We start from the raw sequence: 17016 nt of genomic DNA on the forward strand, positions 1-17016 counted from the left end.
ATACTACAATATATGGGAAAAATGGGAGGAAATAAACTAAGGGCAAAACATTAAATAAGCTCAAATGGCAGAAGAGTAAATACTTAGTGGTAAAACAGTGAATACATTGGAGTAGGATTGTGGTAGAACTGTCTCCTTTGGCCGTTAAGTAAGGTCACACGATGTGTGACCTATCCCACACGCCATGTGGAAATTCTTTGGACGAGTTACGTAAACCCTCGCTTTTCTTCTCTTTGGCTGATATTCATATGTCCTACACGATGTCTGGCTGATATGACGCATTATGTGGATTATGCTGAAAAGTTCAGGAGCTCCAGCAAACTAGCCACACGATGTTTGCCAGTCTGACACGCCGCGTGGTTCCTTATCTGTGCATTCCTCCTTTCACCAGCTTGCTCACACGATGCGTGGCTAAGATGACACGCCGTGTGAGCTCCCTCTCATAATTGGCTTGGTGTGGGAAATGAGATACCCTCACCAGAGAATCAATTTTTTTTTTGTAAAAGATATTTAACTAGAATAATATGAAAAAATATCAATGATTCATTTGAATTTACCAAGATTATAATTTCGTTAAGTTTTTTAACACATTTTATTTAATTAATGAGATAATGTGCAAAAAAAAATACCTAATGTTTATAGCTAGAAGCAAGTTTATTCCTAACGTCTAAAATGATATAATTTTACTCTTAAAGTTAGCAGTAAAGAGTAATTTTACCTATAAAGTTGATAAATTAGGATCAATTTGAAAAATAATTCATCAAACTATCTTCCTAATCATGAATATTGTGATCTACACTTCACATGTGCGTAACTTTATCACTTGTCAACAACAGACCACAAACATATGATTTAGACATGAAAAAATTTAATGTACTATCTTTTGTACGAGTTGGGCAAAAAAATTCAAATATTTCACCGAATTTATAAATATTAATATCTAATTTTATTATTAAATCATAAAAAATATGATTTTTTTAGAATCAAATGATATGCGATTGGTGCAAAATAAGAAATATAATATATGTATTTTATAATAATATCTGAAATTGACACAGTTTGTCAATATTAGAAGTAAAATTGTTCGTGACTACCAAAAATTGCTCCTAGCTATAAACGTTGAGATATTTTTACACCTTATGCCATTAATTAATACTCTGATGTCGTAATTTAAAATTCAGAGATTGTTATGTCAAAACATTAAAGTTTAGGGATGGTGAGTGTAAGTTATCCATAGAAATATAATCGTCAGTCGTACAGTAGTCTGTCAGAGTCTCTCCGGGGTGTCCGTTGACGATTTCGCCCGTCGAGAAAACTGCACGCTGTGGTTACACCTTTTGCGTTTGAAGATATAGTGCATCAGATCCAAGCTTTGTGTCTCAGTCAAAAAAATTAGATGACCAACCAAACAAAGCAGTTCAATTTCGGTTCATAAATCTTTTCGTCTTCTGCTCTAACTCACCATTTTATGGGTATCAAACAGGTTAAGAGGAGATCCAGCAAGCTATCAATCTCAAAACCTGACACTGCGATGCAATCTTCTCAAACTTATAATTTCACTCGCAAAAAAGTTCACCTATTTGTTTTATCAGTTATGATATTCGGTGTAATTGCTCTCTTCGGCATTTCATTGATTATGCGGGGCAACTTTAGCCCTGCTGATGAATCCCCTCAATTCTATTCGATTCAAGTGCTCAATGAGTTCCCTCACGACCCTCAAGCTTTCACTCAGGTAACTTTTTCTTCTTGGATCTCAATTTTGTTCTATATATGGGTGATTTTGGCTTGCATATGACCTGTTTGCTAAAATTTCAAATCTAGTACAATGAAAATCTTTATAATGGTGATTTGCTAGTTTCGTGTTTTGTTTGTTTTGAGTTCAATTTTCTTTAACTGAAATCTCTAATAAGCAGTATTGACTAAAGTTTCCTTGTGTGCGGATTACCTTCTTTAATTTTTGTGATTATACTGTGGAAATTGCTTTCAGGGTCTTGTATTTGCGGGAAATGATACTATATTTGAGTCTACGGGTCTTTATGGCCAGGTGGGTTTACTTTCTCTTTAACTATTTAGCATTCTCACTTGTACTCATTTATTTCTTAACACTAATTCTCCCATGAATTGATATGCATCCCCTTCCTGATTGGTCTAGCGTATCACTCCAGGAGTATGGTAGAATGGTAGAAGTTCTCTTTGCATTTATATTGTGCCTCATGTTATTCATTATTAATTTTCTACTTTGCTTTGTTATTTCAGTCATCAGTGCGGAGAGTTGCTCTTCAGTCTGGGAAGGTACGTGTTTCTAGCATTCAAATTCTTTTGTTGACCATTTGCTTTTGAAATATATGTTTGCGGTTATGTTTCATTTATCTGGAGTCAGCTATGTGGCTGTGTGAATTGATCATTACTTTTTTTAATCAGTGGACCAATTCTGAAGTTTTAGCAATGCAACAGACTAAATATTCAATTAAAGGCTTCTGTTATGTTTCTTATGTATAGGTTGAGGCTCTTCAAGAGATGGACGGATCTGACTTTGGTGAAGGATTAACACTTCTAGGCGAAAGGTTTTTGACTTGCTTGCATTTTGGAGCTTGTCATGTTTGATTTTGACATTTTTCACATCCTTGAATAGTTTTTGTAGATTTATCATTATGGTAACCAGGTTTTGAGATGATTGATTGTTTAAATCAATGTCAGTTTTGTATATTTCTATCTTAGATTTTAGTGTAAGATCTTGGTTTTCTGCGAGTTAAATACAGGAAATCCATTAGCTGCTAGGACCTAGGGTTATGTTGCTCCACTGGTTGTATCTGCTTCCTTTTTAGGTTCATCAAGGGATACTGTATTCAAAGAGTGAGTTTCAGTTTCTAAATGCTGTAAATTGCTGCAATGCAAAATATCTGTCAAATAAACATTGCACCTGCTTCATTCTCCAATAAATGCACTCAAGTAGTGTACTTGCTTCTTGGTCAACTTTTCACTTTGGTCCTTCATTCAGTGATGAACTATGTCGGAAAATTGCTTGAGAGGAAAGAACCTAATTCGCTAATCTGCTTGACTGATTAGAACTTGGAAAGACGAGGAAAAAATTCAATGTCACATGGCTTGGTCAGTGGCAACTAATTAAATAAAGGGTTAAATTTGAAGGAGTTGAAAAATAAGGTCAAATTTAGTAAGTAGGTTATGGTTTTTAATTGAATGGAAATTAGAGGGGTTGAAGAGAGTCATTATTCATAATTTTTGTTGGGAGTTTATTTTCTTAAACTCTCTGCTCAGTTTTTGGGTAAAGGATGGATGGAGGGATGCTTCTCTTTTCTCGTGTATCATTTTTCTCAAGATAACAGAAGTTACGGCTTTCAATTGTTTCTTCTCCATCATTGGATAATGTCTTAAGCATGCATGTCTGGATGTAATTCCTTCCTGAGTCCTAATATTTGGATATCTGGAGTTGGTTTACTGGCTAATGCTTTAAATTTGGAAGAATTACATGGTTTAAGCAAGAAATAACAATCAATGTACTACTGGGAAAGAGAAAGAAAACATTTAAGTGATGATAGCCAAGAAGTTTATTTATTTATTTATTTATTTTTTTGCTTATATATGTTTGGGCCTCTTGCCAAATAAATTGGCAGGGGAAGGCTTGCCCCCAGTACACCCTTGTGGTGGGACCCCTCCCCGGACCCTCGCTCAGCGGGGACGCGTAGTGCGACCGGGCCGCCCTTTTTTTTTTTTCTTTTTTTGCTTATATATGTTTGATGGCGAGCCTTGGCGCAACCGTAAACGGCCTCTTGCCAAATAAATTGGCAGGGGAAGGCTTGCCCCCGGTACACCCTTGTGGTGGGACCCCTCCCCGGACCCTCGCTCAGCGGGGACGTGTAGTGCACCGGGCCGCCCTTTTTATATGTTTGAGAAAGTTCATTTCAAATAGTCACAGGATTCATATCTCTTCTGCTGTTAAAAGTTGAAATCTATGAGATTCCAAACAACCTCATCAGAATGTAGGCTTTGTATTGAAATTTTTTCTTCAAATGCGTTGATGTGCATTTATAGCTGCTGATTAGTTGTATGCTTTATTGTTGTCATTGTTGATTTTATATATGCAGCTGCACAAGTGCTCAAAAATACTTTGTTGATATAGTATTCTTTATATTCTTTTGTAGGCTCTTTCAAGTAACTTGGTTGACGAAAACTGGTTTCATTTATGACCGACGTAATTTACGCAAAGTTTGTGCCTTGTCAATTTTCTTCTAACTGTGTATGCTTGTATATATATTAATATGCTGTTATTTATTTTTCATTTTTGGCACTTCTAATGATTTTATATTGCTATATTCCTATGGTTATATCGTATAATAAGTAACCCCTTTCTCAATAGTGACCGTGGTTTCCGACTCTTACCAAAACGGTAAACGTTGTTGTCGTGTGACCAAGAGGTCACGGGTTCGAGTCTTAGGAGCAGCCTCTTGCCAAATAAATTGGCAGGGGAAGGCTTGCCCCCAGTACACCCTTGTGCTGGGACCCCTCCCCGGACCCTCGCTCAGCGGGGACGCGTAGTGCGACCGGGCCGCCCTTTTATATCCATCCTTTGTTAAATATAGGCAATTTAGATGTTCGTGTATGTTATTTATGTTTTCTATTTGAGATGTATCTTCTATCAGCATTGCAAAAATTTATTGGTTTCAGATTGTTAGTAATTTTACTCTTTCAAATTGGAGCAGATTAAGAAATTCACTCATCAGATGCATGATGGATGGGGACTGGCCACTGATGGAAAAGTTTTGTTTGGGAGCGATGGAACTTCAACATTATATCTGCTTGACAAGCGAACACTGAAAGGTATCTTCTGGTATATGACAATTTTCTAAATTTCATCCCAGCTGCAGTTTAACTCTTTGAAGATATTCTTATTCTTTAAGTCTTACTTTGTGATCTTATTTCTTCCTGATGCTATTGACACTTGGTTAATGCATTAAATAATTGCTGCATCATCTTTCTCACCTTCTGTTGGATAATATTCATATTTAATATGGTTCTCCTAATTGATTTTCATTATTATGTCATTTGATTGTGTTAATTTCCTGTATGGTTTTGTTTAATGTTGCCATATATTTATCGCAGTGATAAGAAAACACGTTGTCAAATACGGTAATCATGAAGTACGCTACCTTAATGAACTAGAGTATGTAAACGGTGAAGTGTGGGCTAACGTTTGGCAGGTAATTTTTCATCTGCATTGGACTCTTTGATGCTTTTCCTGAGGTTGTTAATAGTAGGTACTTCAATGCATTTGAGCCAAGGCATTGACATAGTAAGTGTTTCTGGAAGCTATTATTATGTGCAAAGAGAATTAGTACCTGTCTCGAGGGGTATGTTTGGCTAGAGTGATGAGCAGAAACAAATTGATGCGCTGCAAGATTTTATAATTTTCTAATCCTAATTTTAAGCGCCCCACATTGATAATATTTTAGTTGTGCCATGCTTTACACTTTTAAAGTTTAGCTGCCCCTCTCTCTAATATTCCCAACCTTGGTAAAGGAAAGATACGACTACTAAGTCTTCACCACAAATGTAAAAACTTCCCAATTTATCTAGTTGGTTTGGGACCTTGGACTCACATTAGTAATCAGTTTGTATCTACATTTTGCAGACTGATTGCATTGCTCGGATTTCACCCAAAGATGGCACTTTACTGGGGTGGATTCTTCTTGAAGAATTAAGGTGTTTTTCTCTTATTTGATCCATGAGAGTATTGATTCTCTATTTAAGTTGATCAAGAGTTGCACGGAATCACCCTTTTTTTTTTTTAAATTTTGGCTTCTACAGGAAGGGATTGCTAGGTGCTGGGCATAGGGTAAGATAACATATCCGCACTGAGAAAAATGACAGTTTCATATGCAATCGTAGTTTGTGATTTAATATACACTCTTCTAAGTTGGGTGGTAGAGTGTAAATATGCTTAACCATTTATTTTCTGCATTTTTCTTCACATTCTTGTCCTTCCTTTCTGCAGTTCTTTTCATTTTCAGAGGACTATGGTTATACGAAGAGTAATTATTTTCTTCCCTATCTCACGTATTTACTGTTTTTTTCTAGGGTATTGATGTTTTAAATGGTATTGCATGGGATAGCAAGGACAAGCGTCTTTACGGTAAGCTGCTACATTTATATCACCATGCCAAAAACATGGTCTTCTTTTTATGCAATTTGATTGGCATTATTAATCTGGAGATTTTATATTGAATGAATTTCGAGTTTTTGATAGAATATGTAAGTTCCAAGTGGATCATGGAGCAATCAAACTAGAATATATATTTTTTAACTATCAATAGGGTGCATGATTCTTGTTTAAAAGCTATCCATCCACTAAATTCACTTCATGATATAGCTATTACTCGTTTATTTTCTGCCATTCGATACTTGGCGCCAAAAACCAGTGCTTTTGTTCAGGCAAGTTGTTACTAAAATATTTTTTGAACTAACCATGTCCCTGATTTACTAGCATTACTATGCACTTTCAACATTCATATCTTGGTTTTATACTGCTGATCTGAGAATGTCTTTGTTTCATTCCAAAAAAGGAAAAAATAAACTTTTGTATCCATCTAATCAAACAGCTTAGAATTGACATGAAATTCACTACAGAGTTAGAGCAACCCAGCCATTCAACTCTCTGCGGATACGACTAACATCTTCCCTGTTGGCAGCATCAACATGTCTGCTTTATCATTTTCCTCTTAAAAATTTGACTACTTTTATTATTGGGTGCCTGATTTGTGGGAAGTTAGAAACGTGTGATATGTAAAGTTCGTAGTATTATATGGTAGAACAAGCTCACACTTGTTGCCGCATTTGGGATATGAATTTTAAGTTATAACTGTTTGCTGCTATACTTGTTGTCAGTGACTGGAAAACTCTGGCCAAAGCTTTATGAAATCCAATTGCATCCAATGAAGAAACGTGTTAATAATGGAGCAATCAAGCAGCTTTGCGTACCATAATCAGCTATAGATACCCCTGAAGATATTGATATGTCACTCCTACATGATACAGATGTTCTTGTAAAGTTGCCCGACTCACAGAGAAGATTTTTTTTCACACTCAATTCTTATGAAATAGGGATTTGTTGGCCTGATTTTGATCTTAAATTTTTTAGTGAATCTGCTCAGTCTAGATTTCAGTGACACCATTTTGGTTAAACGTGAAACTATGTATCTGCAGTAAACTGAAAATAGTAACAAATCGGCTAATTGGCAGTGTTAGTTGGACTTTTTTTAATATATGTTTTTTTGTTGCATTTAGCAATGTTGGCAATTTCATTGCTCGGATGTTTCAGTGTTGCTTAATTCATTTATGAACATTTGCGATTGCTTCCCAGTAGCATTTGAATGCAGCTACGTCAACCTCATAACCGCCTCGGGACTGCATGCCTAAGTGAATCCCGCCTCGGGACTGCATGCCTAAGTAAATCCCCATGCTTTCGCATGGTCAGCTCCGCTCTGTCAAGAGGCTAGACTGCCACAGGCACATTTACAGAACAAGAGAGGTTAGCTGCTGGGAGTGCATGCCTAGGTAATTGCACGCCCGCACTGCTCCGTGGACAGGTTGCGCTGCAACATTCATGGTACAAGAGCTACTAGAAGTGTAATGGCACGAGATTTTAGCTACTAGAAGTGTAATGACACGAGATTTTAGCCGCTAGAAGCGTATGTATATCCTGAGGTCGATTCCGAATCCCGGCTAGGTCATCCAGGGTTGATGATCTTAATTTTATCATAGGTTATGACAATATTGAAGTAACTTTCTTTTGATTTAGAGGATTCAGAAGATGACTCTTAAAAATGAGGGTTGAAATTTAAACGTTATTAAGAGTATCTCCAACAGCCTCTTAAATTGGCTCTTAAATTAAAATTTGAGGGAGAATAAAAAATCAGCTTCAACAGCTTCTTAGTGGCTCCTCAAATCACTAATAGAGAGCATCTCTCTACCTCTTAGTGCATCCTAACTTCATTTTTTATTAATAATTTATTATTGATATGTCTCTCTCCTCACACTATTGGTAATATAACAATAAAGAATAATCTTAATAATAAAATAATAGATAAGAAGTGAATATAAAAAGCATTGTTGGAGATGATATATTTTAGCATTGTTGGAGATGATATATCTTAGAGAGTGCACTAAGAGTTTCTTGGAGATGCTCTAACCAAACAAGAAGTAAAACAAATTGTCAATAAATCACAATCATTTATTCAGGGGTCATTATATTAGCAACATTGCAGTTACGAGTATATAAAAAAAAAAAAATTAACCAATCCATCAAATATAACCAATCTAACCCAATTCAGTCTATATATTTTCATTCTAATGGTTTTATCTATGGATTGGATTGAAATCCAACCATGTAAGGAATTGATTAATTGAGTTGGGTTGGATTGAATTTTTATTCAAATATTTTCATGTATTTTTTTGTTCTCTTATTTTCCATTTAAAAACAAGTTTATTATAAAATATTGTTATAATTCATATATTAAATTAAGAGTGTTAAATAGCAAATTGTAATTTAAAGTATGTGCAAACGGAAACTTTATTTATTTTAAAAACACAAAAAATGAGAAAGGTCCTGTTTGGTAAAAAGCTTTTTGGAGTAAAATTAGAAGTTGAGACCCTTTAGAAGTTGACTTATCAAACCTTTAATATTGGTGTTTGGTGAAGAGTAGTTTGAAAGAGCTTATTGGGTCCAAAAATCTAATTTTGAAAAAGCTCATTTTAGGAGCCTTTTCAATTAGCTTATTGCTCTATCTCTTTTTATGGAAAATTTTACCCCTAATTAATACTTTTTAATCCCAAATAAATATTTTATCATGTTTTTATTTATCATTTAACACAAACCGTTATTAGCAATCAGCTAAGTTTTACCAAACAAGTTCACACAATCCCCTAGTCAAATCAGTTAGTCAAACCAGCTAACCAAAAAGTAATCGGCTAACAGCTAATTACCAAACATGGCCAAAAACGAAAAAACGAAAAAAATGAAAAAACAAGAAAAAACGGTAAAACAAAAAAATTAAGAAAAATGGTAAAACGAAAAGAACATGGAAAATTAAAAATTAGAATCAACTGATATGCAATTGAAATTGAAATTTAAAAATAAAATATCTGTGTTTTTTAATAATATATGAAATTGATCAAACTTATCAACGTTATGAATAAAATTGGTCATACTTGTCAACTTTATGGATAAAATTTCTCATACATATCAACGTTGTAGATATTTTTGTGTCTAATCCTTGGATATATTGAATCTTATCCCAATAAATGATCAACTTTTTTAAAATAGATTCGAAATTTTAATTATAATAAAGAAGAAACCCAAGTCTCTTATTAAAGATATTTTAGAATTTCAGAAATTCTAAAATTCTAAAATTTTGTAGAATTTTAGATTTCTGGAATTTTAAAAACTCTAGAATTTCAAAAATTCTGAAATTACAGAAATTATAAAATTTTGCAAATTCTGGAATTTGAATTTAAGAAATTTAAGAAATTATGGAATTCCAAAAATCTAGAATTTCGAAAATTCTAGAAATTCCGGAACTTTAGAAATTCTAAATTCTCAATTCATTCAAGAAATATGGAATTTCAAAAATTTCTGAAATTCCAAAAAATTCTAGAAATATGGAATTCTAGAAAAAAGAAGCGGGTCAAAAATTCACTGAAAATGTAAAAAATGACTTAAAAAATCTCAAAAATCTCGTTCTATTTTAAAGGTGTCAAACTCATTTATTTTGGAGCAAAAAAACTCAAATATACCATCCAAACATGAAAGCACATGATTTTTTTTTTCAAAATTAACTCAAAGACTGATGTCATTTATGTTCTATTTGGTACAAATATTTATAAGTTCATTAATTTAGTCAAATGATTAATAGCTATGAATTTATATTTGAAATTATTTGAATTAATAACCAATCCAATCCAACCCAATATATTGAAGTTAAATATTTAATGGGCTGGGTTGATTTTAACAATCAACCCATGAATTATTTCTTTTAATAGGTTGGGTTGGATTGGATTGTAACCCAAATATAAGAAATTAACTCATTGTATACCCCTAATTGCTGTTAAGTGGATATGAGTGTATTTTACCAACGAGGTCAACAACAACAACAACAACAACAAAGCCTTAGTCCCGAAATGATTCGGGGTCGGCTAACATGAACCATCATATAAAACCGTGAAAATCAAGTCGTGTCAGCGACACAGATTCGCTCCCTCCACTCCGTCCTATCCACTACCATATTTTCCTCAATTCCCAATAAACTCATATCACTCTCGATCACCCTCCTCCAAGTTTGCTTAGGTCTTCCCCTACCCCTCACCACTACATCCCTTTGTCACTCTTCGGTTCTCCTAACCGGCGCATCAAGCGCTCTACGTCTCACATGGCCAAACCACCTTAGTCGGTTTTCTCTCATTTTATTCTCAATAGATGTGACCCCTACTTTTGTCCTAATTATTTCATTACGCACCCGGTCCTTTCTCGTGTGACCACACATCCATCTCAACATACGCATCTCCGCCACCGACATCTTATGGATGTGGCAGTGTTTCACTGCCCAACACTCCGTACCATATAACAATGCTGGTCTAATTGCCGTCCGGTAGAATTTTTCCTTCAATCTATTAGGCATGCCGGGATCACAAAGGAAACCCGTAGCACTCTTCCACTTCGACCAACCAGCTTTAATCCTATGAGCAACATCTCCATCTACTTCTCCATCCGTTTGGATAATAGATCCTAAATACCAGAAGCAATCCGAGGCCTGAACAACTCTCCCATCTAGGGTGATTGTCCCTGCCTCCCTACTCCTACGGCCGCTAAACTTACACTCCAAATATTCTGTCTTACTTCGACTCAACTTAAAGCCTCTAGATTCTAGAGTTTGCCTCCATAGTTCCAACTTCATCTCCACTCCTTCTTTCGTCTCATCAACCAACACAATATCATCTGCAAACAGCATGCACCATGGTATACCATCTTGAAGTGAACTTGTTAGTTCATCCATAACGATGGCAAAAAGAAATGGGCTTAGTGCGGAACCTTGATGCACTCCAATCGTAATAGGAAACTCTTCAGTCTTCCCAACACTAGTACGTACACTCGTGCATACTCCCTCATACATGTCCTTTATGATGTCAATATATTTCCGCGAAATGCATTTCCTTATCAAGGCCCACCAAAGTACTTCCCTTGGTACCTTATCATATGCTTTCTCCAAGTCAATGAAAACCATATGCAAGTCTTTCTTCTTATTTCGATAGTGCTCCATTAATTGTCTCATTAGATGGATGGCTTCCATAGTTGATCTTTCCGGCATAAAGCCAAACTGGTTTTCCGAGATCTTCACCGTCCTCCTTAGCCTTTGTTCAATCACTCGCTCCCAAAGTTTCATAGTGTGACTCATTAATTTGATTTCCCGATAGTTGGCACAATCTTGGACATCGCCTTTGTTCTTATACAAAGGGATTAAGGTACTTTTCCTCCATTCTGATGGCATCTTATTGTTTCTCCAAATTTTGTTGAATAACGTCGTCAACCATTCGATTCCTCTTTCTCCCAAACATCTCCAAATCTCAATAGGGATACCATCAGGTCCTACTGCTTTCTTCAACTTCATCTTACTTAATGCCATTTTGACTTCACCCTTTTGAATTCTCCGCAGGCATTCATGATTTATCATATCGTGATGGATACTTATATCTCCAACATTTTGTTGGCGATCTCCATTAAATAAGTCATCAAAATAGGACCTCCATCGTTCCTTGATATCCTTATCTCCAACTAGGACTTTCTGGTCCACATCCTTCACACATTTAACTTTTTCGAGATCTCGCGTCTTCCTATCTCTCATCCGAGCAATTCTATATATGTCTCTTTCCCCTTCTTTCGTATCTAATCTTGTATACAGATCCCGATTCACCTTTGCTCTAGCATCTCGTATGACCTTCTTTACTTCCCTTTTAGCCTCTTTGTATTTTTCGTAGTTCTCGTCACTCCTACATTTCCCCAATAGTTTATAGGATTCTCTCTTACTCTTTACTGCTTGTCGTACTTCTTCTGTCCACCAAGATGTGTCCTTACCCGGTGGCATGCTACCTTTAGATTCCCCTAGAACTTCCTTCGCTACTTCCCTTATACTATGCTCCATCTTATTCCATATCGAATCTATATCTGAATCCATATTGCAAGTCCAAATATCTTTTTTGGTCATCTCATCCACAAATTTTTGTTGATTCTCCCCTTGCAATTTCCACCACTTAATCTTAGTCTCTACTTGAGGTGTTTGTTTTCTTATACATTTCCTACTTCGAAAATCTAGCACCACTACTCTATGTTGGGTTGTCGTACTCTCACCAGGGATCACCTTACAATCAATATAACTCTTTCTCCAAGCACTCCTTACTAAGAAGAAGTCAATTTGGCTCGCATTACCGCCACTCCGATAAGTCACTAAGTGGGATGTTCTCTTCATAAACCATGTGTTCATGATACTCAAGTCATAGGCTGATGCGAATTCCAAAATATCATTTCCTGCTTCATTCTTATCTCCAAAACCATACCCTCCATGAACACTCTCAAACCCATCTCGCCTAGAACCCACGTGTCCATTGAGATCACCCACTAGTACCATTTTTTCATCCCTAGGAACCTGTTGCACCACTTCCTCTAAGTCATCCCAAAAAGCTTGTCTTATAGACACATCTAATCCTATTTGTGGCGCATATGCACTAATGACATTCACAACCTCATCCCCTATCACTAGCTTAACACTCATAATTCTATCGCTCTTCCTAGACACCGCTACTACCTCATCAATATACTCCCTATCAATAAGAATACCTACTCCATTTCTACCCTTATCCTTTCCTGAGTACCAAAGCTTATAACCCCAAGGAGCTATCTCTCTAGCCTTGGCTCCAACCCACTTGGTTTCTTGTAGGCATAATATATTTATTCTCCTCCTCTTCATAACATCTACAATTTCAGCTAATCTTCCTGTCAAAGAACCTATGTTCCATGTCCCAAAGCGTAACCTACTACCCTTACCCCTACCCCTACCATTACCGTGGACTAGCTTATTTACCCGCAACCCTTGCATATTTGACACCACCCCCGGGTCCTGGGGTGGCGCGCCGCTTCGGGGCGACGACCTAGCAACCCTTGCACATTTATCACTACACCCGGGTCTAGGAAGTGCAGCGCGTCGCTGAGTAGGGAACGCCCCAACGGTATTTATATTATGGTTCATGTCATAAGATGTGGCTAAGTTTTACGCTGGCCGCCACAAACCTACCGCAACCCTCCTCCTTTGTCCGGGCTTGGGACCGGCTGTAAAGGCCACCAAGTGACCCTCAAACAGGTTAAATACATTAGGAGTCTTTAAACTTGGAAAAAAAAACGATTGTCAAGGATGTCTTATTAGTCCACTGAACTTGCTTAATATAGTATGATTGACCCCATATTATTACGAAAGGAGATTTGGATAAGTTGAAACACATATTCCTTTAATCAAGTTCAAAGGGTTAAAAGGTGACATTAAACAAGTTCAAAGATCAATATATTAATTTAAACAAGTTGAGAGGGTAATGAGACATTTCTAAAGTTTAAGGTGCCATTCGTTTTTTGAGCTAAATTCCGGAGTCCTGACGTATTTTAGCCATTTTATATGTCTAGTTTTAAAGTTTGAGATCATATTTTACCCGTTATTTGGTGCAAAGCTTAGTGATATCTACATCAAAATTGCATCCAAATTTTTCGCTGATTAGTTGACATCAAAGATTTGGAGTACAGAAGCTAAGTCTTCTAGCTTAACCTCAAATCCTTCTCCTTTTCCATTTCCATGGAATTCAAAAATTGCAGCTCTCTCTAATTCAATCATGTCCTTCCAAGATTCCTCTCTCACCAAAATCCTATCAACACAAACACCTTTTCTTGGCATCAAATTATGGATTACTCTACTACTCTTTGCAATAATCTCCTCTGCAATTATTCTCCTCGTCATTTTCCTTTCCATGATATGTTTTTGTCGCCAAAAATCAAAGTCCAAATCCAAGTCCTTCAGACCTCTTCTCTTGTTACCAAATGCCATGTCTTGCAGTGATTATCGGAGTGTTTACGCGGCGCCTTCATCTCTGGACCGGAGATTCCTGCAGTCTCGCCGCCTTTCGGAGGTGGAGATGAACATTCCAAAGCTGGAGCATTTTCACTTGGATGAATCGCTTGAGCCTTGTAGGATTCTTGCAAACTTGGAATCAGCTGCAAGAGCTTCAGATGCTGCTTGGAAGGGAAATAGATTTTCACTAAGAGATATTGATGTGGTTACCAGTGGATTTTCTGGTGAACATGTGATTGGAAATGGCGATTATGGTGTTGTTTATCGTGGTGTTTTGTTGGATGCTACAAGAGTTGTAGTGAAGATGATGCTAAGCAAATGGTTTGCATTCTCAAATCTCTAGTCTTGTACATTTTATTTTGGGATGAATTATAAAATTAGTTCTATGTTACTACATGAGAACGGATTTAGACTCCACCTATAAAACCGTGCAATATTAGGAAACTTAAGATCTAATAATCGAATCCTATTTTCCCTTAATTTAGTTTCATGTATGCGCGGTCTAAGCTCCACTAGCATTCATGTATTGGTTTTATGAGTAGTCTCAAAAACCATAAGACTAAATTGTACCTGCCGAATCAATTTAACATTGCACGGTTTTATAAGCGAAGTCTAAAGCTGTTCTCTTCCTATAACTATAGGACTAATTTTGTAGTTTATCTTTTTCTTTATGTTTTTTCTTAATGGAGAAAAGAGGAAAAAAAAAAAAAAGAAATTTTGAATCAAATTATCAGTTTCCAAGTTGAGGAGTTTTTAGCACAAGTGGAGACAATAGGACATGTTAGGCACAAGAATTTAGTCAAATTGCTTGGATTCTGTATGGAAGGAGATTACAGGTACCATTTCTGCTACATATCATTTTAATGTATATGTATATATATATGAAGTAAATACAAATTCATATAATTTTAAAAAATTATAGATGTATCCATATATTTTGATTTGATTTTATTTTTTGGGTGGCTTCAATTAGACTGCTTGTGAATGAGTATGTAGACAATGGAAATTTGCATCAATGGCTTCATGGATGCCGAGAGAAATTCAGCCCTCTGACATGGTCTATCCGGATGAACATCATTCAAGGAGTAGCTAAAGGGTGAGTTATATATTTTCAATATGTTCTTAGATGGTTCGTTGTCTAATCCTCCTAATTAAAGATTGAATTCATTCAATATAAATTTCTTACTCATTTCATGCTGATGCAATTTCTAAAGATTGGCCTACCTTCACGAAGACATCGAACCAAAGATCGTTCATCAAAATCTGAAATCGAGAAACATATTGCTCGATCATAAATGGAATCCGAAGGTCTCTGATTTCGGAATTGTTAAGCTGTTTAGTCCCGAAAGAAATCGCGTAGCAGCTCATTTGATGGGAACATCAGGGTAAGCTTCTCATTGTTAGACCAATGTCCTTGTGTTCTATATGCCAGATTAATATAACATCTATGATTGGACCTTAACTATCAGCACGGTTTCATGATATGGTATCAGAGCCTCTGAGACCAAACGGTTGAGGGTTTGAGTCCTGACAATCTCATTAATGTGTGGAATTAAAAACACATGGCTGGATGAGCCTGTGTTGTGTACGCTACAAGCCCAAGGGGCATTTGCGTGTGTGTAGGTGTGTCAGAGATTAATACAAGATCTATGATTGGGCGTTAACTATCAGCTTGAGCTTTTAGCTAAAACGGTTCCATGACACTACATTAACTTGTCCTGAAAATGTCAAATAGTTCATGTTTTCCAGTTATTTATCTCAAGATGATGCTCTTGACGGGGTATTGAACGAGAAGACTGATGTTTATAGCTTCGGAATACTCGTCATGGAGATTATAAGTGGAAGGTTTCCAGCAGATCACAATCAACACTATGTAAGGATTCCCCGAATTGTTCGAGTTGTTCGTTCGAAACGTTTTGTTTTTGGCTTGCATTCAATGAAACCACTCAATTTGCAGGTGTATTTGGTTGACTGGTTGAAGTCCATGGTTGCAAATCAGAAGATCATGTATGTAACAGATCCTAAATTGCCTGAAATGCCATCTTCAAAGGAGCTCAAACGAATACTTCTGCTAGCTTTTCGATGCGTTGATCCTGATATCAACAATCGGCCTACAATGGGCGACGTGATTCACATGCTTGAGCCGCGTGACTTACTGCTAAATGATGTAAGAACACAAAACATTCGGGGTCAATGCACGGAATTATGTTAAAAATTCGGGACTAAGTATTACGACGGTTGTTTACGTTGAAAATTCCATTACCAAATCAGTTATAAACATATACTGACGGAAATGTCCGTCGTGATTATAACTTTTCTTTATTTCTCCCTAAGTGCGGGTGGGAGGGGAGTCAATGGACTCTCTGTGACCCCTGTAAATTCGTCCCTAATAATGATATCATTTCCATATTGCAGGAACTTGATAGGAGAGGCTCATCTCGGCGAAATTGCTCAATAGAAAGTTTAATCAGATGATTTTGATTTTCATGAAAGGAAAAGGTAGAGTAATGTGTATCAGAAAATAATGTTACAATAAGACGTAATTAGGAAAAGAATTTAGAGTTTACTTTTCAATTTAATTATTTTGATCTATATTAATTAAGGTTAACTTATTAAGGGTCTCAAATCGCTTAACCTAGAGTTCTCGGTGTGCTTGACTATCGTCAAACTGAGTAATCAAATAAGTTAAAAAAAAAAATCCATTACCATTTCAAACAAAATTAAACAGAAAAGTGGATTTTTTTTCCAAAAGGCCAATAAAAATAGGAAAAGATACATGTCTGTGCTGCTAATCTTTTCAATTATTCGTTGCATAATTAATTTGCCGGTTGCCTAAACAGTTAAC

General features: G+C 36.2%; 2 protein-coding genes across 2 annotated transcripts; both read left to right on the plus strand.

Annotated features, from left to right (window-relative positions):
* Nucleotides 1–1214: 1214 nt before the first annotated feature.
* LOC136224765 (glutaminyl-peptide cyclotransferase) lies at nucleotides 1215–7277 on the plus strand. The gene is made up of 11 exons (XM_066013187.1): nucleotides 1215–1732; nucleotides 1988–2044; nucleotides 2257–2292; nucleotides 2500–2564; nucleotides 4161–4224; nucleotides 4719–4836; nucleotides 5119–5216; nucleotides 5648–5718; nucleotides 5824–5851; nucleotides 6094–6148; nucleotides 6901–7277. The coding sequence occupies exons 1-11, from the start codon at nucleotides 1469–1471 to the stop codon at nucleotides 6996–6998; spliced, it is 954 nt and encodes a 317-aa protein (XP_065869259.1). The 5' UTR covers nucleotides 1215–1468; the 3' UTR covers nucleotides 6999–7277.
* A 6658-nt stretch (nucleotides 7278–13935) lies between these two features.
* On the plus strand, nucleotides 13936–16646 carry LOC136217285 (probable serine/threonine-protein kinase At1g01540). Its single transcript, XM_066003892.1, has 7 exons — nucleotides 13936–14492; nucleotides 14906–15007; nucleotides 15145–15267; nucleotides 15386–15556; nucleotides 15921–16044; nucleotides 16129–16338; nucleotides 16587–16646. Exons 1-7 carry the CDS (start codon nucleotides 13936–13938, stop codon nucleotides 16644–16646), a joined length of 1347 nt encoding a protein of 448 aa, XP_065859964.1.
* Nucleotides 16647–17016: the final 370 nt, after the last annotated feature.

Source organism: Euphorbia lathyris, chromosome 1 (assembly GCF_963576675.1).
Source record: "Euphorbia lathyris chromosome 1, ddEupLath1.1, whole genome shotgun sequence".
Lineage (NCBI taxonomy): Eukaryota > Viridiplantae > Streptophyta > Magnoliopsida > Malpighiales > Euphorbiaceae > Euphorbia > Euphorbia lathyris.

Bases quoted from the DNA above. Each gene is read 5' to 3' on its own strand.
- LOC136224765 (XM_066013187.1), top strand. From the start codon at position 1,469: ATGGGTATCAAACAGGTTAAGAGGAGATCCAGCAAGCTATCAATCTCA. The intron at 2,293-2,499 runs GTACGTGTTTCT...TCTTATGTATAG, and splicing joins TTGCTCTTCAGTCTGGGAAG to GTTGAGGCTCTTCAAGAGAT. The intron at 6,149-6,900 runs GTAAGCTGCTAC...ACTTGTTGTCAG, and splicing joins CAAGGACAAGCGTCTTTACG to TGACTGGAAAACTCTGGCCA.
- LOC136217285 (XM_066003892.1), top strand. From the start codon at position 13,936: ATGTCCTTCCAAGATTCCTCTCTCACCAAAATCCTATCAACACAAACA. The intron at 15,557-15,920 runs GTAAGCTTCTCA...CATGTTTTCCAG, and splicing joins CATTTGATGGGAACATCAGG to TTATTTATCTCAAGATGATG. The intron at 16,339-16,586 runs GTAAGAACACAA...TCCATATTGCAG, and splicing joins GTGACTTACTGCTAAATGAT to GAACTTGATAGGAGAGGCTC.